This window comes from Engystomops pustulosus, chromosome 8 (genome assembly GCF_040894005.1).
Source record: "Engystomops pustulosus chromosome 8, aEngPut4.maternal, whole genome shotgun sequence".
NCBI classification, from domain to species: Eukaryota; Metazoa; Chordata; class Amphibia; order Anura; family Leptodactylidae; genus Engystomops; species Engystomops pustulosus.
In genome coordinates, this window is record NC_092418.1 from 32745708 (window position 1) to 32769551 (window position 23844).

The following is a 23844-nucleotide window of genomic DNA, read 5'->3' on the forward strand; positions in this document are numbered from 1 at the left end:
GCTGCATATAGAACATGCTGGTAATTATACACAATATTACACAGATGGATCACATTTTAGGAGCAAATACATTATGTTTCCGCCAGTTCTATTATTAAGTGAGTTCAAAGAGGTTTTCCAGTAACTAAAAATTATATTAAAAATAAAAAGTAAAAACTTTACTTATCGCTCCCATTCTCAGCTGCGCTGCACCTCCTGGGTGTGTCTTAAGATCACAGGAAACACTATGGGAGGCAGATCAGCCAATCACTAGCTGAAGTGATAAACCACCTCAATCCCTGATTGGCGGATAAGACTCCACCTCCTGTGCAATATCGGGAGAAATTACTGGAGTTCGGAGGGTGTGGACTGGAAAACATCATTAATCTCAGTTACTAGGAAATCGCCTACATAACAATTCCCTATTATACACACATCCCATCAGTAACACCAAGACTTTGAACTTTTAGTGTGATTCTGCATATACAGAGTACACAGCCATGTGCATGTTTCCTCATTGATCATTTTTCCCACCTTGTTCCTGAATGGGGAACTATGTAAATATTTTACTTAGGCTATATTCAGACACGAGTGCCCGCCGTACCGTAGCACAGTGGGCACAAATGTCTTTTTCCGGGGGAAGGGAGCGGTACGGTGCCGCACGTGTGCTGCACCATACCGCTCCCGTAGGGCGCCGTGCCCCATTGCCGTCTATGGGGGACGTATGTCGGCCCCCTTGCGGCAGTGTGAATGCAGCCTTATCCTGTATAGGTCCTGAGTTTAGGTGTCTATACCGATTAGATTAAGCTTGGCCAAATTCTAGCCAATAAAGGAGGTGTCCAGACACTCAACTCTAAGACATATGGGTATGTGTTTGGGGGAGTCAGCCACTGAATCAGTATGGCCACCTTTATACTATGGAGCTGCATTCTGAATTCTGCTGGTTGCTGCTGGGACCAGTCAACATCTCATAGATGATATCCTAGCTTACATCATTATGCAATGTTCCCTTGCAAAAAAGTGTTTTTGTAACTAAGTTACTCTCTTGATCCCTGCCTGGTGTGAAGATGTTACATCTTAAGCTAGATAGAAACTCAGAAACCTGCAGAATTAAGAATACAGCTGTGGAGGAGCATAGACTCTGGTACGGGGCTTGAGAGTACAGAGGTAACCCATATGTCAATTTGCCGTATAAATGGCAAAAAGTGGGTGGGAGGGTATTGTTAAAGATATGTTGTGTCTAAAAGGTAAGTAACTTAGTGTATGCACCAAAATGGTTATTTAAAGAGGACCTTCCCCTGAGCCAAACTCTTATCAATTTGCAAGGATCTGCTTCAATTATTACAGTGCAGTTGAAATTTTCTCCTTAGCCCTCACTTGTCTCATACAAGTTTTGGATCCCATTATGGCTCTTTTCTACGAAGTGGGCAGTACCAAACTGTCTTGGATTTCCTATTGCATTAGCAGATTGGTGCCTATTTTTAGGAATGTTGGGGATGAGCAAAGAAATTCCACAGTAGATCAATGGAGCAGCACCTAGCAATGGGTTCAAAGAGTTGGTGGAGGTGGTGAAGGTGATGAATCAGTTCTGACAGTGATGTGTGTGTTCTCAATAGAACCAGTAAGGGTTACGTTGTCTCAGTACTTACTGTTCCACCGTTCAGGACGACCGCCATCTCGGTAGGCTGATACACGTTGCTCCTGAAGGGCGCGCTGGGTCGGCTTCCTAAGCTTCCATTGCGAAATCCCCCAGACCTCATGGCTTTATACAAGAGAGCAAACACATAGATTAGGTTTATGTGAGCACAGTTACTCCGAAGCTGAATGAGGAGCATTGTCTTCACGCTCAATGAATTACCGCCATAGCCTTTCTGACCTAACCACAAGTTTCTTATCAATGTCAAACAAATATATTCCTCCAGTAAGTTCTTAAAGTGAAGCCAGTCTCTGGATAGTGAAGTATAGGTTCTACTCTTCCTCTTCTTCCATCCATTTATAGGGATGTGACTCCATTGATGAATTTCAGACAAGGAATTTTTGGACTTGCCTCCAGCCCATTAAGTCAAGTCTTTGCATTGCAAAGGATGAAAGTCACGGGGTGAACCTAGACTGCTGAATAGGCCTACTTCACACCAACATTATGGGGCAGATTTACTTACCCGTCCCGTCGCGATCCCCTCCGTGCGTTGTCCGACGAGGATTCGGGTCTGCCGCGATTAACTAAGATTGTGCGTCCAATTTCCTGCATGTGTTTCTTCCCCCGCTGAGGTCCGCCAGAGTTCACCTTCTTCTTCCCAGTGCATGTGAGTGCTGATCTTGCAACACCATTTGCTTTTTAAATTCTGCGGTTTGTTTAAATAAATCGGTTGTCCGGCGTCCACGCCCCCCGATTTCTGTCGCATGCAAGCCGGCGCCGATGCCACACAATCCAATCGCGTGCGCCAAAAACCTGGGGCATTTCAGGGCAAAACGGAAAAATCCTGCGAAACCCGACAAAATGCGGACCCTTAGTAAATGAGCCCCTATGAGTTTTATCAATAGACATGATGGAAGGAACCTCAGGTAGATGCAAGTCTATGGGAACTGAGGAGCTTCCATTTATTTGTATAAGGTGTCCTCAACAGAAGGGGGTAATGGACGCCACTAGTGGTGAAGAGAAGTTGGCTTTTTATGAACCTCACAATATTATTCTTCTAATAGGTTAGTTCAATTTGGAAATCTTCAGGTTAAGAGGAAATACAATAATCTACACCTCTAATGGGTGGTTGTAAGTAATAATACTAAACGACATAAAATGCAATGTAACAAGCAGTAGTAGTACTTAGGTTTCATCCAGATTCCACCTTAGTTTGGCCACCAAGTGCAATGGGCAAATGGAGTGTGGAATGAACAGGTAAATTCTGACCCAATGCTTACCTACCTGATGTCTAGCATCAGGGTAAAATTTGGAGGTGCTCTTACTTATGGTCATCCAAACCGATCAAAATGGGTGAGGACAAACCTTGAGTAAAGGATGGTTACTTAGTATTCTATACTGGTTTCCATACTGGTTAGTGCTTTTAGAAAGGTTCTTCAGAATATTGGATTGGAGCCGGCAGACTCCTGGAGACGCACTGCGCCGGTGGAATGACGGTAATGATTTTGTCTGTCAGTTTTAATGGACATCAAATGATTTCTCTCACAAGCTACAAATGAAACGGACACTTCTGGAAGTTCTTAGAAGTAAAAACTCATAAGTCAGAGGAGATGAAAGCCTCATAGACAGGTAAAAATGTGCTGGAAGACCCTTCAGGTTATTATTTCTGTGCCATCCATTGGACTTTTGTACCCTCTTATGCTGTATCCGGCTTTCTGACCTTACAGAATATACTCAGATGTAAAGCCTCTAAGCCCCAACCATGTTTTACTGATGCGGCTGGTGTCTTGGGGAAAAAAAATGTCTATAAAGGAAATCTACCATCAAAGTCAATCATGATAAACCAGGGGCACTTACTTATAGATCCAGACCCCGGGACTCTTCTTATATGTGTTATCCATGGCCCTTTTCCTTCTAAAATCAACTTTCAAAATTGTGCTAATGAGCCAGAGGGGCTCTGGAGGGAGCTTCACATACATATATCTCATAGACTGTAAGCTCTCACTCCTCACTCCTATTGTTCCATATGACTGTTTGTTCTTTGTAATGTAATATATTTATATATGTCCCCCATGATTTGTAAAGCGCTACGGAATATGATGACGCTATATAAAGATTATTATTATACATTACATTACATACAGAGATCCCATTTCTGCTGTAGCCTCACAGGTTGCTACACTGTACAAGAGCACTGTGTGAGATTACAGCAGGCAGAGGGACGGGGGAAGTTCTGAGGGAGCAGGGGAGACAGTGTAACAGCCTTTTAAGCTATAGCATGGAGGGGCTCTAGTAATCATCAGTTAGTGGCTTATTTTATCTAAGCTTAAAAAGAATAAGCCACTGAAATTCATTGACAAGTTTATCTTGTACACATTTGGGCACATTTACTTACCCGTCCAGTTGTGTCCGCCAATCCGGAATGTCCGATGAGGATTCGGAGCTGCCGCGATTCACTTATTTCTTGAATGTGTTGCTTCCCCGCTGAGGTCCGCCGGAGTTCACCTTCTTCGTGGTGCATGTGAGTGCTTGATTTTGCGACACAATTACGTTTTTAAATTCCATGCTTTGTCCGAATCCGTCGGGTTGTCCGACGGCACGCCCCCCCGATTTCTGTGGCATGCAAGCCGGCGCTGATTTCCCACAATCCGATTGCGTGCGCCAAAAACCTGGGGCAGTTCGGCGTAAAACGGAAATATTTTGGAAACCGGACAGAATTACGGTCCGTGGACTCTTAATAAATTAGCCCCATTATCTCTTGATCTAGTGATGACAGAACCCATACACATGAGATACACATTGAAGAGGGAAAAGTTGCTAATATGAAATATAAGTGGACTATCCTTCTTACCTGCATTATGTTCATCCATAGAAAAAGCTTTATTTTCCATGTAGCTCCGGGGCAGCTGAATATCTTCCTCAAAAGGTGTTTCTCTCATGCGGGGCTGAGATGTATCAAAATAATTAGTTGTGTTTTCCTGTGGAGGTGGTAGAATGGTACAATGGACCTCAACGATGGCATGGAAGATAAGAAACACCCATCCACTCGATATCAGGGCAATGGCCAAGGTAGGATCATTCCACTGGTCTTTTTTCTTCAGTTCGTTGTTACCATAAAGATACATAGTCATCCAAGCCACCCATATTAAGACAGAAAGAAAAGTTGTAATAATAAGGCATATTCCGTTTTTTTTCCATTTCTGAAATTTCCCACACAGCGTAAAAAGCGACAAGCCCAAGGTAACCACCATGAGAACCATGACATAAATTAAAACCATGACAAAATCCATTGGCTCGTAACTGCAGGCCAACTTCTTCTCTCTGACCACGGTTAAGATAATCCATTCAGTAGCGATAATGACCTGAACCAACATCAGACAAATAACCATTCCAAAGAGATGCCACCCGGATGGGCTCTTGCCATGCCGGACGAGTTTACGGATCCTCCAGGCTTGAGCGAGCAGACATGAAAAACAAAGGGAAAACAAGACGCCCCACAAGAACCTTCTAGTGGAGCAGATAGCTTCATCTTCTTGTATGATGAACGCAAAGGCCAAGCCAAACAATCCAAGAGTTCCAAGAAGGAAAAGGAAATGTATTCCCAATGGACTTTTCTTCTCCTTCTCAGTGATGAATGGAAGTCTTACCAACAGGATCAACATAAGAAGTAAGGTGGTAAGGACCCCTGCTCCAGCCACGGCTTCCACCACTATCCCCCAAATGGCATCCAGATCGCAAAGGTAAACATAGCGCGGAAAAATGTCCAGCCCACAGCCTCTCGACGTTGTGGAATTTTCGGAGGAACCATAGCCAATGACGAAAAAGAGGAGCAGAACAACGGCTGGGTGGGTTTTCATGTTTCTAGAATAGAAATAAAGGGTTATTAGTCAGGGCAGGTTCTGCTATGTACGATCATTACTGTTTATGGATCAATGTGAACGTAGTATCTTGTAGTGGGAAAGAAGGTCCAAAACTTTTGCCATGTATTGTATATCATTACGTATAACATGAAGTTCTCCCTCCTTTACATTCACTGTGACTATTAGCTCTAAGGGTTTCCTATTGCTAACTATGGTAAATTACATGGAACAAAACATTAAGCGCAATGGATTGTGTCACCGGATAATGCAAACGAAGCACATGTATTATCTGCTTACGCTGACAAGATATCCGCTTGCATCAGGGTGTCTATCGGAGAATGCTGAGAGTGGACTTTTTTTTATATAATGGGTCTGCAGCCAATGTTACTCCCAATCTGAACACATATGATCCTCAGTTAAGATCTTTTACTCGGCAATAAAATAGTATTGATAATTATCAATAGTTTACTATGTATGTGATGGATCATAACAAGTTCATAAAAGTGCAAGTCCCGCATGATCCCTACATGTCTCATCAAAGTATTGGGACCATATAAAGCTTCTATCAGTGACTACACAGATTAGGATAGATATAGGGTGCTCTGGCTGCAGGAAAGTGTGGTCTGGCATCCACATACTTCCCAACTGTCCCGGATCCAGTGGGACAGTCGGCATCTTTATGACACTGACAGAGCTGACAGTGATCGTGCAGGGAGCTGCCGACTCTGCTGACAGGCGCAATGTGATGATGTCATCCCTGCTTAGGTACTACATATAGCAGAAGGAGAGAAGAGTAGATAGGAGCTGCTGCGGGGCAATGGGGAAAGGTCAGTATGTGTGTTTATTATTGTACTGTGGGGGGGGGGTAAATAAGAAGGAGAGTTGATGGGGATGTAAAATTAGAGGAGGGGCTGCTGGTGGATATTATAAGAGGAAGGGCTACTTGGGGAGGGGGGCAAACTAAGACGAGGAGCTGCTGCTGGGCAAAATAAGAGGGGGAGCTATTAGGGGCCAAATGCGGGGGAGTATCACAGGGGCTGTAATGTAACAGGGATCTGGGGGAAACAATGTTAGGGGGAGATTGAGGGCACTAAGGGGGAAATTACACAGTGTGGTGGTGGGGTAAGGGGTGGAGCAAAAAGTGTGGTTTAGTGCTAAAATAATGTATGTCGCGCCACATCTCTTGTCCCTCCTTCTCAGCAAGAAAGTTGTTAGGTGCTATTACCACCGCATTAGATATATACAGTAGGGGTTCATATAGGTATATTATAGACTTTTAGAGGAGGGGCACAATAATTCTAGCAGTATATGTATATACAGTATACCACATGTCAGGGATATCCTCGCCTCTATACACTCTCATGTATCACAGATAAAGCATTGGATGATATCACAGCGCCACTTCACATTGTTACCAAAACAGAGAGGCGCCATTTCCTGCATGTAGTCTCCTCTTAAGGGCGATAAATTCCCTAATCGGCCTTTTCACACATTGGATCTGTTTCCTTTTTCTAGGAATTTTCATCTCATCTAATCAACATATCAGTGTGATAAGTTACGTCCCAAAAGACTGTGGGGATTTGTACCTAAGCCAAATAATATGGCTCTTGACCCACAAATTAGACACGGACACGATCACACCTCTCGGTCCTGAGGGTAGAAGGAAAGAGGCCCCCCCCCCACCCCCCAGGTGTATTCAAAATTTTATAACCAGGGGGCGGCCAACCTGACCTAGCCGAGCCCACCCCTTGGTGGCCACACAGGAGGGAGAGGGGCCAATCGCCAGCAAGCATTTTTCAAATCTGGCGCCCAAAATTCCCCACAGTCCCTGGCCCATTCTCTATTAGATTTGGGGCCAAAGATATCTTCTATAAGAGTCCTTTACACTCATGTTGCGTTTGCACGCTATGTTATATCCCATAGAAATGGGACCAAGTTCACACTGTCATCATTCATCTCCATTATAGAAAAGTTATTTTCACAAGCCCTTTTTACGTTTGTGTTGAGCTGTACTGTAAGAGTTAACCCGATTTTTGAACAAATGTCATAATAAGAGCAGCTACTTGCAGACTTGTCTCACATTCAGCTCCATGAAGATCATTCTCCTTAGCAAGTGCCTCATGAATAATACATACAGTAATGTGTGATGATATTTTACAGACTCTGCGGTTTCCTGAGCTTACACTACATCTCCCACCAATAATTACCCAGCACAACAAAAGCAACAGATTGTAAAACTATTAACCAAAAATTTACAGTGTATTTTAACCATTTACACTCTGGTAAGTGTAGGTTCTTATTACATGGTGCACTCTCATCCACCTGGTTCATCTCCAAAATGAACCAGGTGAGAGACAGATAATAATGGGACCAATGTGAGCTTCCATGGCGGCGGGGGGGCCCACTGCCAAAACGTTCTTGCCTCTGTGGCATCACTAGTGCGCATAAGCCTTGAAAAAGTCACAATTCCTGGCACAAGGCCAAGAACTATGGCTTTTTCCCCCCTTACACTACCTCCAATGTAAATGGACCAAACTGTGGATTGAGGCAGGATGGGGACACCCCACACAGGCGTATTAGCTTGATTAAAGGTTATAGCCCAATTCTATGCCAGGTCCTGACTAAGCCTTTATGTGTATCCCATGCAGAACGGTGGCTCAGTGGTTAGCACTACAGCCTTGCAGCGATGGAGTCCCGGGTTCAAGTCCCATCCAGGTCAACATCTGCAAAGAGTTTGTATGTTCTCCATGTTTGGGTGGGTTTCCTCCGGGTCCTCCGGCTTCCTCCCACACTCCAAAACATACTGGTAGGTTGATTAGATTGTGAGGCCCCATGGGGACAGGGAGCGATTTGGCAAGTTCTGTGTGTGCTATATAAATAGAGAATTATCATTTATTATGGAATGCTCAGAATTCCCCTTACGTTTTCTGGCACAGAAGCAGTGAATATGATAAATCTCTCTATGTTCTGAACTTATAGTTAAATATCCTGGCAGAGACACATAATACCTTATGGCTTTCCGCCTGCACCGTCACTTAGGTAGTGTAGACTGGGGCTTCATGTGCCACCAGTTAAAATTATTATGGCGACCCATATTTTATTAACTGCTAATAAGTAGACCCTAGTAACCTGAAAATTGGGTTGTCTTCTGCTGGACCTCTTGTGTCCAGTATTGGGGTAGACCCTGCGCCTAGTGGAGGATCCTCTGGTACCTCTGGGCCAGTCCAGACTGCATTTGGGGCACAACCAGCTCATTCTCATGTCTGAACAGCGCCCCCTAGCTACATCCCATGGAGGGAACAATGAAGGACCCTTATATAGCTACATGGTAACTTATATCAACACTAAGACCTGAGTAGGGATCACCAAAGAACCAAGGTCTTGTGACCCACAGTATCGACGCCCTAAAATCTACAGCCTCGTCAGTGGTCGGCCGACATAAGCTATAAATACGGATTATTCCTGAAAACCGTAGGAATCTCTGCACCTACATTTAACTATGGATTGAATAAAATAAGCCACATTTTATTGATTTGTGCTGGACTTTACCTTATATTTTGCCAGGTCAGCCAACATATAGCATATTACCCATAATCCCTTTCTGTATAAAAGTTATTTGAAACTGTGATTGAATGTATATTGAAATACAGTACAGAATTTTACATTAAAAGATCCCTTTAGGTCCAATTCTAAAACAAATGCGCCATTTGATGCTGGGAGGGGGGGGGGGGGTCGTTTCTAACCCTGATATGACCTTCTGTACTAATGTTAAATGGTGTAACTTTTATGTGAAAGTTTTCCCAAATTTCCTTATTCTAGACACGGAATCTTCTTGTGTCTCAACTATTTTAGCACAGCGTTGCCATGGAGATGCTCGGCTAAGACAAAACACGATACAATGTGACAATACTTATCTGAAAATCTACTTCCTTTTTGTTCCTGAATTATTTATCATCGGAAGTGTGAAATCTCGCTTGTTTTGAATGAAAACATTTAACATATGTGTTATTTTATCACCGGCTGCCAAAACACAGAACGTGTTGCTGAATTAAAAATGTACATTTTTTCATGGGCAGCTTTTAAAGGGAACCTGTCACTCAGTTTGGGGCCACTAAGACCACCAGTCCATTGCCACCATTGCTGTTCCTAAAGATGTTGCCATTCCCTAGAGCAGTGATGGCGAACCTTTTAGAGATCGAGTGCCCAAAATGAAACCCAAAACACACTGGCTTTTCCCAAAGTGCCAACACGGCACTTATTGCTGCCAGAATCTTTGAGCTCCAATCCGACCCTGTCCACACCCTTTCACTCTTCGTACAGGACCAAGCAGCACAGGATGGGTCACTTTAAAATAGCAGGGAACTACTTGGACTGCCTGAGACTGCAGGAAGGTGCCATGTCTGGCAAACTCTGTGCCTGGGAGTCAGCCCGTGTGCCCACAGTGAGGTCTCCGAGTGCCATCTCTGGCACCAGTGCCATAGGTTCGCCACCACTGCCCTAGAGTAATGGATGAGCATGTAAGTTTGGACATCTCCCATTAGTAAACCTGATGGTCATGTCCTTTAACCTCTACAGATAATCATAGAGAATGTCATGAGCCATGTGGAGAATCCCTTTAATCCGGCCCATCGCTCTAGTATTTCAGCCTTGTATAACACTGGAGGACACTGTGTCTAGTTACATTATCCTTTAATGGGGAAGTAACGAAAAACTAATCAATTATTGTCGGGTAAGTGAAATTGCATCATTTTTAGAAGACTTGACTTGCTTCTTCTGAATGTCACAAAGAGAACATGGACAATGTATATCTTATACATTGTAATGTATATCTCCTGAAGATGGGGCTAGAACTGAGATATTTAGGCTATTATAGACGTTGATGGGTTTTATGGGTATGAGGTTGGGGACTGAGCTAATGGACGTTTTAACTTGGACCAATCATATGAATGCACTGGGTACTACAATCGCTATAAATACTTCATGTATACAGTACATCCATACTGTGTATACTTAGCTTCCATTGTCTCACTAGGGCCCACCCTAGACCCTACTAGCCTCCAAATTAGGTTATCTTTTGCTGTGTGTCTGGAGTCCAGTATTGGGTTAACCATGGGCCCACCGGAGAAGCAGAGGATCCTCCGGTGGGCCAGTCCGACACTGCCACTGACTATGACTTGGGATTCTGACACCTGTAGCAGAAGTAACAAGCTGTTAGATTCCTCAGAAGATATTAAATGAAATCTCAAAGTAATGTATTTGCAATTATGTCAAATTAAAGGTCAGCTGAGGTTAACCCTATTTTTGATAAGATAGTCAAGGTGGGTAATGCTCACGGAAACCCTCAGCTGTTTTAGGATCTCCCCCAATCATGAATGACACATATCTCATAGTATAAGTATAAGAAGATGAGTCTAGTTCGGGATCCTCTAATACATTTTGGATTGGAGTCCATGAGCTTGAAGAATCACTTGTGGTCGGCATCTACATTTCTACCATTCAGGGCATCTCCATCGTGATTCGCACAATGGAACTCTTTTCTGCTTTTTGATCTTACAAACTAATGTTTGTGGGTATGTTCCGTGTTCAGCTATATACAGATACATAATATGTGAGTGAATGACTCGTCTCACAGCTGGGGGTGTCTGCGAATATGTTTAAAATAGAAATTGAGATCAAAGATGGTATTTATGGCTTAGTGGAAACAGCTGTTCAGAAATCTACAAGTCTTAAAGGGACAATTAAACTAGAAACGAGTGATACGTGTAAAGCGGAGATAGTGTTACCTTTATTACTCGTCGGTCTCTACAGTCTGTCACATGATCCCGAAACAAAGATTCTTGTAAAAATCCAGCAGAGAACATAGGGTTAACCGCTTTCTGACCTATTACATGTCTGCTGTGGAATAGCTCAGGCAGTGGGGTTTGGCCAAGTGGGTGGGACTTTTTTTGTGCTACTGCAAACAGGGGTGATGCTCCTGCTCCAGCCAGTTGTCTTTGTGCCACAAATAGAGACTGAGATGCCGATCAGAACATCCACCTATAGTGGCCTCACTAGGTTATTTTCACAAATTAAAAACCTGAAAAGTGTGGCGTACATGTATTTGGCCCCACTGTGTTATTACTTAATGTCATCTAATTGGGTTGTCCAGTTAGAGAATGGAAGTGTCACTAGGTGAAGGTGGCCTAGTCCTCTTATCATAGTCCTCATCTCCAGGCCAGATAGACAACTAATAAGAATGAATGTCTCTTGCTCTGGAGGTCCAAGCACAGCGCAGTGATTTAAATGGGATTTGTGTAGTGCTAAATCTTACCTGCGGAGGCAGTATATGGAAAATAAACACTTAAGCCCCTTCCACACTGGCGTTTTTCACGCGCGAGTTCTGCGCGTGCATTTGACGCGCAGAACTTGCATTGCACTCTGTCCCATTGTATTCAATGGGTCTTTCTTCATTAGCGTTGGTTTTCACGCGCGTGCTTGCGTTCGTTTTCACGCGCGTCAAAATCGCAGCATGCTCTACTTTTGCGTGTCACGCGCGTTTTTCACGCCCCATTCAAGTCTATGGAGATGCATCAAGAACGCATTGCACTCGCAATCATTGCAAGTGCAATGCGAGTGCAATGCGTTTTAAACGTAAGGGTTGCTAGGTGACCAGAATAACAGTATTTCCCCTGCTCGCGATCGAGCATTTAATTAAAAAAACACAATGAAGAACAGTGAAGAATAGAATAAAAACATTGAACACAGTGAACACAGTGACCACAGGATCATTTAAGAGAAAAACACAGTGCAGAACACAGTGCAGAATAGATTACAGATGTTCGGCACATCTGCTTACTTGTCGGGAGATGCGCACGGAACGGTGCGCCCAAAATAGCATGTGAAGAACAATATATATGTGTGAAGAACACATTGCAGATGTATTTAAACATCTGCAATGTGTTCTTCACACACATATATATTGTTCTTCACATGCTATTTTGTTCGCGGCGTTCCGCGCGTATCTCCCGACAAGTAAGCAGATGTGCCGAACATCTGTAATCTATTCTGCACTGTGTTCTGCACTGTGTTTTTCTCTTAAATGATCCTGTGTTCACTGTGTTCACTGTGTTCAATGTTTTTATTCTATTCTTCACTGTTCTTCACATCTGATAACTTGTCGGGAGATAATATACGCGCGGAACAGTGAAGAATAGATCGCAGATGTTTGCAATTTATCAGAAGACATTATTTTTCAATTAAATAACACATTTTAATCCCAAACCATGGTCCCTTTGAAAAATGCTCGAGTCTCCCATTGAATCGCGCGTGAAAAATGCGCCGAAAACGCCAAAAAACGCTAACAACACGCGCGTGAAAAACGCAAAAACGCTAATTACTCCAAGGAAAAATGGAACAAAAACGCAGACAAAAACGTCAGTTTTTCACGCATTGCACCCTGACGTGAAATGCAACGCTAGTGTGGAAGGGGCCTTATTCTACATTCCCCAGGGTTAAGGAGCCTATGGCTCGTGAGCCAGATGTGGCGCTTTTGATGGCTGTATCTGTCTCGCAGACAAATCTTTAATAAAAAAAATAATAATAACACTAAAAATATAAAAACATTCTCATGGTGGCGCGGCCTGGACCGACATGTCGTCGGATGTTTTGGATGGAAAAAGCAGCAGCCACTAGAGGAAAAATGTGGTATTACAACAGACCTAATACCAGGGAGTCTTATGTTTATATTGTGTAAACTCTTAACATACTCCATATTAAATATTATTATTAACACCCCATATATACTGTATTTTTAGGACTATAAGGCGCACTGGAGTATAAGGCGCACCATCAATAAATGCCTGCTAAAATGTCTAGGTTCATATATAAGGCTCACTGGACTATAAGGCGCACCCGATTATAAGGATGAATGACCAGCAGGTGACAGACCTGTGCACAGTTCAAGGCAGTTGTTGTCTGTAAGTACGGTTCATATATAGTCCGAAAAATACGATATATATATATATATAAAATCAGGGACTTAATTATTAGGAAGCAAAGATAATACATCTATTTTTTAGTTTCTTCCATTTTATGCTGCATGGATGGATTATGCACTTGGATCAATGTTTGCTGTGCATAAATCAGTAGGGGTCCAATTACACAACCCCTTCCCCTAATCTTTATCATGGCGGGATGACCTACAGGACCCCCCAATTGGGGACAAACATACAGTGACCATATAAAAGCTCCATACACAATGTAGACTTATAATAAGTGCTATGGTAAGATATAAATAATACCGCTATACAACTAATGTGTGCTGGTCACAAAGTTGTCCCTCCCCCTCCTTCCATTGATGCCTTCCATTGTATATCAGGACACAAAAGCCTGAAATATCTCTACATCAGACGTATTATTTCTCCCCTTCAGTATTTCAATGGCTTATTGTCCCTGTAAATCCTGCTGAAGAGACCCACCACATGTGTGAGAAAAGTTTCTATAATAGGCGGAGGGTCTCACTACATCCCCCCTGCAGGGATCGCAGCAATATGGGGGGGGGGGGGGCACTTTCATCTTCTTACAAAATGTGGCAAGTTGGCGATCCTGCATGAAGCAGATGTGTAATATACATTACAGGACGTAGTAATGGCGGATGCTCGTGAATAGGGCGGCAGCGCAGTTTGGATGTCTATGGGTAATTGCTATAAACTGCAACTTTAGTTTCCTCCTTATAATAAAACACATGTGTGACTTGTGAATTGAAGGGTTCAATAACTTTCCTCATAGATGAAGATTCTCTTCCATTCTTCATCAAGGGACAGGTCATCAATAGTGAAATCCTTTAAGGGAATCTATTTTTACCCCACTATAAACTAGCAGCCCCCCAGGTAGGGGATGAAATATCCTTTCTAGAATTCCCTCTTATGTGCAATCTCACCCACTTACTTATAAAAAGTCATGTAAAAATGATTGAAAAATGGAGAACTTTTGCCAGAGACGAGTCAGGGTGAGAGGCTGGAGGGGAAGTATCAATTTAAATACCAATATATTGGGTTCTACAGCAACTAGAACCATAGTTCTGGTATCAAATCAAAGAAAATAACCAGGTATATGATCAGGTAAAGTTATAGATGGGAATGCAAACTGCAAACAAAGGTCTAATTTTTTCTTTTTTTTCTGTAACAGTCTGTATCTTAGATTCTGTAGCTCTCAGAGCCATAAGCCTGATGTGGTTTGAAAGAGAAATTTTCTATCTGCTTTAGGTGTCTAAATATAGGTGTCTAAATTTATACTTCTCACTCTGACTCTTCTCTAGCAAAATGTGACTCTTCTCTACTCATTTTCACATGACTTTGGAGATGATTCTTTTTATAGGTAACTGGGTGATATTTCACATAATAATTCTAGAAAAGATCATTTCTATTAGTTTAATGAAGTAAAATCTGGTGACACGTTCCCTTTAAAGGTATTTGCTATGAGAGAATAATATATGTAAAGTTGCAAATATGTAAAAAGTCAGCTCTTGGGACAAGTTATATTTGGGTCGGCACCGCTAAAATATGTACAAGACAGAATAGACAAGTACTAACCCAACATCCAGGGACAAGTATAAGCAGTGAATAGTCTGTGCCCCTTATGTAACAAGTGTCACCCGGCACATTCGGTGTCACAGCGGGTGATATTTACAGCGTTTCAGCAAGAAATAAATTATCAGAACCAGTGACAAATACATCAGTGCTGCCGGCTCCCTGCATCCCGAATCCATCCGGAGAGGTGTGCTAACTGTGAGCGATGCGGCTGCACGTCGCAGACATCTGCTCCCAAAATAATGAATAACAAAGACTGCTTAGTATTCAGCATAAGAGCCGCACCCCTCCCCCCTCATCCATCCCTCCCAAACCTTTCTATCCTGCATAATAACACTGAATCGGGGGGTCGCACATACTATAGGATGGATGACCCCAGGACTCAGCAGGGTATGAGCTGAGCAGACTAATCAATTGTATCCTATATATGGACTCCCTGCAGAGATATCTTTATAATGAGGAATCTCCTAAAACCGGAAAAACTGGTTAACTCTGATCAGCTCTAAATGAAAGGAAATTTACCATCAAAATCCATCATGATAAACCAGGGGCACTTACTCATAGATCCAGGCACCGTGACTGTGGTAATCTGCTATATACACTCACCGGCCACTTTATTAGGTACACCATGCTAGTAACGGGTTGGACCCCCTTTTGCCTTCAGAACTGCCTCAATTCTTCGTGGCATAGATTCAACAAGGTGCTGGAAGCTCCTCAGAGATTTTGGTCCATATTGACATGATGGCATCACACAGTTGCCGCAGATTTGTCGGCTGCACATCCATGATGCGAATCTCCCGTTCCACCACATCCCAAAGATGCTCTATTGGATTGAGATCTGGTGACTGTGGAGGCCATTTGAGTACAGTGACCTCATTGTCATGTTCAAGAAACCAGTCTGAGATGATTCCAGCTTTATGACATGGCGCATTATCCTGCTGAAAGTAGCCATCAGATGTTGGGTACATTGTGGTCATAAAGGGATGGACATGGTCAGCAACAATACTCAGGTAGGCTGTGTCGTTGCAACGATGCTCAATTGGTACCAAGGGGCCCAAAGAGTGCCAAGAAAATATTCCCCACACCATGACACCACCACCACCAGCCTGAACCGCTGATACAAGGCAGGATGGATCCATGGCAACGTTGTAGCCTCAGTTTCCACTTCTTAGCTGAAAGTTCGACGTACTGTGCGTTCAGAGATGCTCTTCTGCCTATCTTGGTTGTAACGGGTGGCGATTTGAGTCACTGTTGCCTTTTTATCAGCTCAAACCAGTCTGCCCATTCTCCTCTGACCTCTGGCATCAACAAGGCATTTCCGCCCATAGAACTGCCGCTCACTGGATGTTTTTTCTTTTTAGGACCATTCTCTGTAAACCCTAGAGACGGTTGTGCGTGAAAATCCCAATAGATCAGCAGTTTCTGAAATTCTCAGACCATCCCTTCGGGCACCAACAACCATGCCACGTTCAAAGGCCTCAAATCACCTTTCTTCCCCATACTGATGCTCGGTTTGAACTGCAGGAGATTGCCTTGACCATGTCTACATGCCTAAATGCACTGAGTTGCCGCCATGTGATTGGCTGATTAGAAATTAAGTGTTAATGAGCAGTTGGACAGGTGTACCTAATAAAGTGGCCGGTGAGTGTATTTGTTATTCATGGCCTCCTTCATTCTAAAATCAACTTTTCAATTTATGCTAATGAGTCTGAGGGGCTCTTTAATTTCACACTACTTTGTAGCATGATCTTGCATCTTTCAGTCTGTACATGGATAACATAATAATAAAATAATAATAATTTCTCTATTTATATAGCGCACACAGATTACACAGTGCTGCACAGAGTTTGTCAAATTAGTCTCTGTCCCCAATGGGGCTCACAATCCAATCAACCTACCAGTATGTTTTGGAGTGTGGGAGGAAACCGGAGGACCCGGCGGAAACCCACACAAACCCGGAGAGAACATACAAACTTTTTGCAGAAAGTACCCAGGACCCGAGTGCTGCAAGGCTGTAATGCTAACCACTAAGCCACCATGCATGAAACATGTCGGGCATGGAAATGGCTGATGGTCACGCCTACTCGATTTATAACATCGGGTGGGGTGAGAAAATAGTTATTTGTCTTGCCTCTCTTTTAGAAATGTATAGATAATGGTCTGCAGTAACACACATTGGCCATAGTACAGAGTGGCGCTGTTCCAGCAATAAAGCCCTAATGAGGAGAATCCAGGAATCAATAAGCTCTCCTCTTCTTCCCAATGTACACATAGGAGGAACGTCCTTGACATACCTTTGGTATTATCTCAACCCTGGAGATCCTTTTATTAAATATTTGCAGAGTGTTACAACACAGAATATCTGTGACAATGGTGAGATGTAAAGTTCCTGCAGCTCAGAGCCAGAAGTGCAAGACGCACCATCATGTTGTATGTTCCAGCTGTAGTAGGACCTCATACAACGTAGGTGTGACCCTATGCTTATTCATCAATATAGGAACAGTGAGTGAAGTGCAGAATATTATAGAGCATGTGGGAACTAATGGAAATGGAGATTAGAAAGTAACCAATATGTTTAAGTGGTTTTATAGGAAAAAATAAAGATCCAGAACTACACGATTTGAGAGCGTACCACTAAGTGCGTGTTCCTGTGGTCCATTCACTCAAGGCAACACGGTAAATATCTCCATTTTCATTAGTTCCTATATGCTACGGTTTTCTATTAAACCGGAATACTTATGAAGAAGAGATCCATCTAGTACAAGAGGACATTCGGATCCCATTAAAACCAGAGAGAGGACATTTGTCTCCGGCCCCTTAGGCCCCTTCCACACTAGCGAGTGTGATGCGATGAACTCGCATCACACTCGCAACGCAAGCTGCCGGGAACGCACGGCCCGAACGCTGCACCGCGGGAGTGAACTCAGCATGTCAGTTCACTCCCGCGGTGCAGCGTTCGGGCCGTGCGTTCCCGGCAGCTTGTGTTGCGAGTGTGATGCGAGTTCATCGCATCACACTCGCTAGTGTGGAAGGGGCCTTAAACAGACTGTGATCTACCCTTTCAGGCTCCAAGTCTTTCCCCTGTTTCTTTTTCACCGTTTTAAAATATTATTGAGCAGTAGAGGCTGAGAAGATTGTACATATGATCTTATCTGCAGGCAGCATGTTATAGAGCAGGAATTGCTGAGCAGCTTGCACAATGTGTCCTATCTGCAGGCAGCGTGTTATAGAGCAGAAGGAGTTGGTGTCCAATCTGTAGACATCATCATATACAACCGGAGGAGCTGAGAAGATTGTATTTAGTGTCTTCTCTGCAGGCAGCATAATATAGAGCAGTAGCAGATGAGCAGATTGTATATATTATCCTATCTGCAGGCAGAATGTTATAAAGCAGGAGGAGCTAACCAGCTTATACATAGGGTCACATCTACTTAGGGTCGCAGATCGCACTTTTGTCAGACTGTTTGTCTGGGATTGTGTCGGACGCGATCAGATTTTGGCGCAGTGGCGCCGGCTTTCATGTGATAGAAATCGGGGGACGTGCCATCGGATGATCTAACTGATTCGGACTGAGTGCGGTATTTAACTTTCAAATTGTGTCACAAGATAATGCACATACATACACCAGGAAGAAGAAGGTGAACTCTGTTGGACCTGAGTGGGGAAGCGACACATGCAGGATATCGGACGCACGATCTTAGTGAATCGTGACACATCGGTGAACTCCACCGGACAGGTAAGTAAATGTGCCCCATAGTGTCCTATCTGCAGGCAGCGTGTTATAGAGCAGAAGGAGTTGGTGTCCAATCTGTAGACATCATCATATACAACCGGAGGAGCTGAGAAGATTGTATTTAGTGTCTTCTCTGCAGGCAGCATAATATAGAGCAGTAGCAGATGAGCAGATTGTATATATTATCCTATCTGCAGGCAGAATGTTATAAAGCAGGAGGAGCTAACCAGCTTATACATAGGGTCACATCTACTTAGGGTCGCAGATCGCACTTTTGTCAGACTGTTTGTCTGGGATTGTGTCGGACGCGATCAGATTTTGGCGCAGTGGCGCCGGCTTTCATGTGATAGAAATCGGGGGACGTGCCATCGGATGATCTAACTGATTCGGACTGAGTGCGGTATTTAACTTTCAAATTGTGTCACAAGATAATGCACATACATACACCAGGAAGAAGAAGGTGAACTCTGTTGGACCTGAGTGGGGAAGCGACACATGCAGGATATCGGACGCACGATCTTAGTGAATCGTGACACATCGGTGAACTCCACCGGACAGGTAAGTAAATGTGCCCCATAGTGTCCTATTTGCAGGCAGCATGATATGCAACAGGAGGAGCTGAGAATATTGGATATAGTGTCCTATCTGAAGTCAGCATGTTATAGAGCAGAAGGAGCTGAGTATATTGTTCATACGGACAAATTTACTAATGAGGTCACTGGAGTTGTCCATCTACAATGCACCCTGCGGCGATTCACTAAGATCGTGCGCCCAAAGTCAGAATGCGTCGCTTCCCCGCTCAGGTCCGCCGGAGTTCATCTTCTTCCTGGTGCATGTAACTGCTTGGTCTTGCGACACAATTTAAAAGTGAAATCCCGCGCTCAGTCCGAATCAAGTCGGATATTCTGACGGCAGCCCCCTAAGCCTGCGCAGCTGCACCACAAAGAGGGTCACATGCACCACAATCCCAGTGCAGACACTTCTTAAAAAACCTGTGCAAGCCATTTTAGCCAGGAAACAGCGCACAGTCCGACCCTTGGTAAATAAGCCCCATAGTGCTCTATCTGCAGGCAGCATGTTATAGAGCGGAAGGAGCTGAGCTGATTATAAATAGTGTCCTATCTTCTGGCAGCATATTATAAAGCAGGAGGAGATGAGCAGATTTTTGTATAAATATACTTTTTTAGTTACACATTCAGTATAACTTGTAACAGTGAATCAGTGAATAGATTGATCTGCTTGGTAATCAGAGGTTTTCCAGAATAAAATACATCTTATTCTGAATATTTTCCAGCAAGTCTATATATAAATCTTCTCAGCTTCCACTGCTCTATAAAGAGCTGCCATTTCGTGGTGATCCTGGGCTTAGACCTTCCACCTCCCAGGTCTCGTCCTGTATGTCACATCCACTACTACAGTTGGTGTAAATCACACTATACATTTCCATTGCGCTTTGTACTGTACTACAATAGTAGGCAAACTGGACAACATCTCTGGTATTTATAGAAATTGATATAAAGAAATGACATTTTAACAAGAATTTTATGGATCCAATAAACTAAGTCCAATAATAAAAAAACAACAATAATTATAGCAAAATTAGTAATAATATGTACAAAAACATTTCCCTATGGAAATAATCAGATTTGATGTAGATTCTTTGTAACAATAATCACCAAATTATCATAAACCAAAGCAACTCCTACTTCTTGGTGCTCAGATGGCCTCCTGCCAGGCCTCGGGGTTCCCGCTTATGCTAAACACATCGAGATTTATGACAAGGGCCCTAGGAGCCTTCCTATGTGATTAGCTCATTAAGTTTGTTTTAACATTTTAGGAGGCCAGGGGTAACTTAATCTCCTCTTGACCCCTTGCTGCCGCTCTGCTCTGGAACCATTTAACCTCTGCCACATGTCAGGGGAAGGCGCACAAGGGGTAAGTGTATTAGTCTTGGAGACATCAGGGCCCTGTAATTGGGATGTGACATGGAAATGGCGGCTCTCCTATTCCATATCCTGCAGGAAGACGGCAGAACAGGGAACCAATTGGGTCAATGCACGTTGGGAAGTTGGTTTCAATGTATGGAGCTGAATGGTGGCCTATGGGGAATATGTATGTACTGGATGTCTGCATTAGACGGGGTCTTTGGTCTTCACTTACAATCACTGGACCCTCGATCCAGGTAGAAGGGAACAAAGAGGTGGAATAAGCAATAAACAATTACACTAATGACCCTGAAATCCACATTCACAAACTTTTGTTTGCATTTCAATGATAATAAGTTGAGTGCAACTTATTCTATTCCTTATGGAAATGTCCAGTGTAAAATCATGGCAGATCTGCTCCAGGAATTTGGGGGTCTGTTTTGGATGACTGCTGTATAAATAGTAACGACTGCCACTATAAACCCCATAGTTACCTTATGAAAGAAAGAAATCCAATGATAAAAGTATGGCTACTATGTTTTCCTGAAACAGCTCCACACTTGCCCGTAGGATGTTAGTGGTACTGCAGATATGACCCATAGAGATGTGGGCACCATTACACTTTTATGGGGCCAGGCTACAATGATATATGAAATTTCATAAATATGGAGGCACACAGGAGACCTTTATGGGAGGTGGAAGCCCAGGGTCACATAGAAAAGGCAGCTCTTCAGAAATCATGTTATAGAGCAATGGAAGCAGAGAAGATTTATCTATAGACTTGCTGGAAAATATTTAGGATAAGATGTATTTTACTCACAACAACCTCTGATTACTTTGGGCTTATAAAATCAGCAGGTCAATCTATTCACTGGTTGACAGAGAGAAGGATCATCACTCAGCTCAGAAGCCAAGAACACTGAGGGGCTTAACTGTTACAGGTTATACTGAACTGCTCAGCTCCTCCTGCTCTATAACATGCTGCCTGCAATAGGGACACTATATTCAATCTGCTCAAATGCTACTGCTCTATAACATGCTACCTGCAGATAGGATGCTATGTACAATCTGCTCGGCTCTTCCTGATCTATAACATGCTGTCTCCAGATAGGACGCTATGTACAATCTGCTCAGCTCCTCCTGCTCTATATCATCCTATATTACACGTGTATCTCCTCACACATTCAGTAATATGGCATGCAGCACAGTAGTAGATATATTCCTTCCTGTACATGATTACCACTACTACTGTGTCTAAAGATGAAGCTATAGGATCCGTTCTTATAAAACTTGATACAACTATAATGTACAAACTAAATCTGAAAACAGAAACTAAAGCAATACATGGCAAAACCTGCACACAAACTAAATGTCTGTTTACGGAGAACCCAATAGTGTAAACAACAGGCAAATGCTTCATGGATCCTCATGGTCTTAGTGGACCCCAATACTAGTCTGGGCCTTTATATATATAGAAAATGATTTGTACAGCGCTACGGAATTTGATGGCGCTATATAAATAACGATTATAATTATGTCACCGCCAATATGGTAAAAATAATGTAATACATAGAATTATTACAAATCTGATCAGACATCATTATGATACTATTATGGTCGCTGCAGCGATTATCATTGGCTATGGATATGATTGGATGTGAATCGCCGGGTCATGTGTGTCCATGCTTGGGGTAGTTTCTGGGCAGTGCGCACTACGCAGGGTATATCCCAGTAATGTATGTGGATTTGCAGCCTCACAGAACATGTCCTACACCCCAGACCCTTCCACTACAAAAACCATGACATCCGTACCCCCTCTCCTCCTAATACCCCCTAACCATTGCTGCATATACATCCCCAAGCATGTACATTCAATCCCTATCTATAAGTCCCAGCATATGGAATAAGGCTTAACCCCTCCGTACCCTGACAGATCCCCCAATGACAGATGTAGCAGAGCTGATTTGTACAAGTTAAGGGCAACGCAGTCTTCAGAGATGATCCGAATGACAAACTCAGCTCTGCTGCATCTCTCTATATCATTGGTCTAATAACATATGTACACAGGGTCTATGTCTATGATACTTCAGGTAATACATTGTTGCAGGATTTGCTCCCTATTGAGACTACATGGGTGAAGCAGGGGGGTAACTTACAGTTAGATTTAGTGTGATGGTGCAGGCTCCAGATCTCAGTCACATCTCTGCATTTTTTTAGCTGGGACCCCCAATGCACTGAATCCACCCCCCACACAAGTCTTAGGGGGGGGGTTACAATCCTTTAGGCTGCTGCTGCAGAAGATCCTTGATGTCCTGCTTAGAATGAAGCCACATGGGCAGCCTGTGCCCCCTCTCGTGTTGGTGAGCCCAGTATTTGGGAGCCTTGCAGAGACCCTCACTAAATGCTGACACCTCTACAGTTTACTGCAGTACCAAAGCCGCTGCTGCTGCTGCTCCAGGCCCCGCCCACCCGACCACAAACCCCGCCCCCAGCGTGACGTAGTCACCTTCATGCCCATGTGAAGCAGCAGAGGCTTTTGTTTGTTGTTGCCAGTGAGAGGGCATCTGCTGCCCGGGCACAGCACATTCTGCCCTTCTTACCACTGTATGGATTTACTGGCAATATTTTCTATATAATTGGAACTTATTATTTATTTGTTGTATAGAGAGATGTAAAGATTTGGCAGAGATGAAGGAAAAAATCCTTCAAAATAATGGAAAGTTTATGGGATGTGGGTTACAATGTATGGAGATGGATGGCTACAGGATGTGGAGTCATAGTAATAATAATCTTTATATAGCGCCATCATATTCCGTAGCGCTTTACAGAACATAGGGGACATATACAAATATAATATTACATTACAGAGTACAAACAGCCATATGGGACAATAGGAGGAAGGGTCCTGCTTACAAGAGCTTACAGTCTATTCTATGAGGATGAGGGGGTGACACAAGAGCTTACAGTCTATGACGATGAGGGGGTGACACAAGAGCTTACAGTCTATGAGGATGAGGGGGTGACAAAAGAGCTTACAGTCTATGAGGATGAGGGGGTGACACAAGAGCTTACAGTCTATGAGGATGAGGGGGTGACGCAAGAGCTTACAGTCTATGAGGATGAGGGGGTGACACAAGAGCTTACA

General features: G+C 43.4%; 1 protein-coding gene across 2 annotated transcripts in view; it reads right to left on the minus strand.

The window, feature by feature from the left end:
• Positions 1-23162, minus strand: part of GPRC5B (G protein-coupled receptor class C group 5 member B) — a 55590-nt gene extending 32428 nt beyond the window's left edge. Inside the window, exons 1-3 of one of the 2 annotated variants that reach the window (XM_072120602.1) lie at positions 22856-23162; positions 4467-5476; positions 1629-1741 (exon numbers count right to left, since the gene is read on the minus strand). In XM_072120602.1, coding sequence (XP_071976703.1) covers positions 1629-1741; positions 4467-5472 — 1119 coding nt within the window. In that variant the 5' untranslated portion in view covers positions 5473-5476; positions 22856-23162. The remainder of the gene's footprint in view (positions 1-1628; positions 1742-4466; positions 5477-22855) is intronic. The other variant, XM_072120603.1, reaches the window with a different exon arrangement.
• Between the last annotated feature and the right edge of the window lie 682 nt (positions 23163-23844).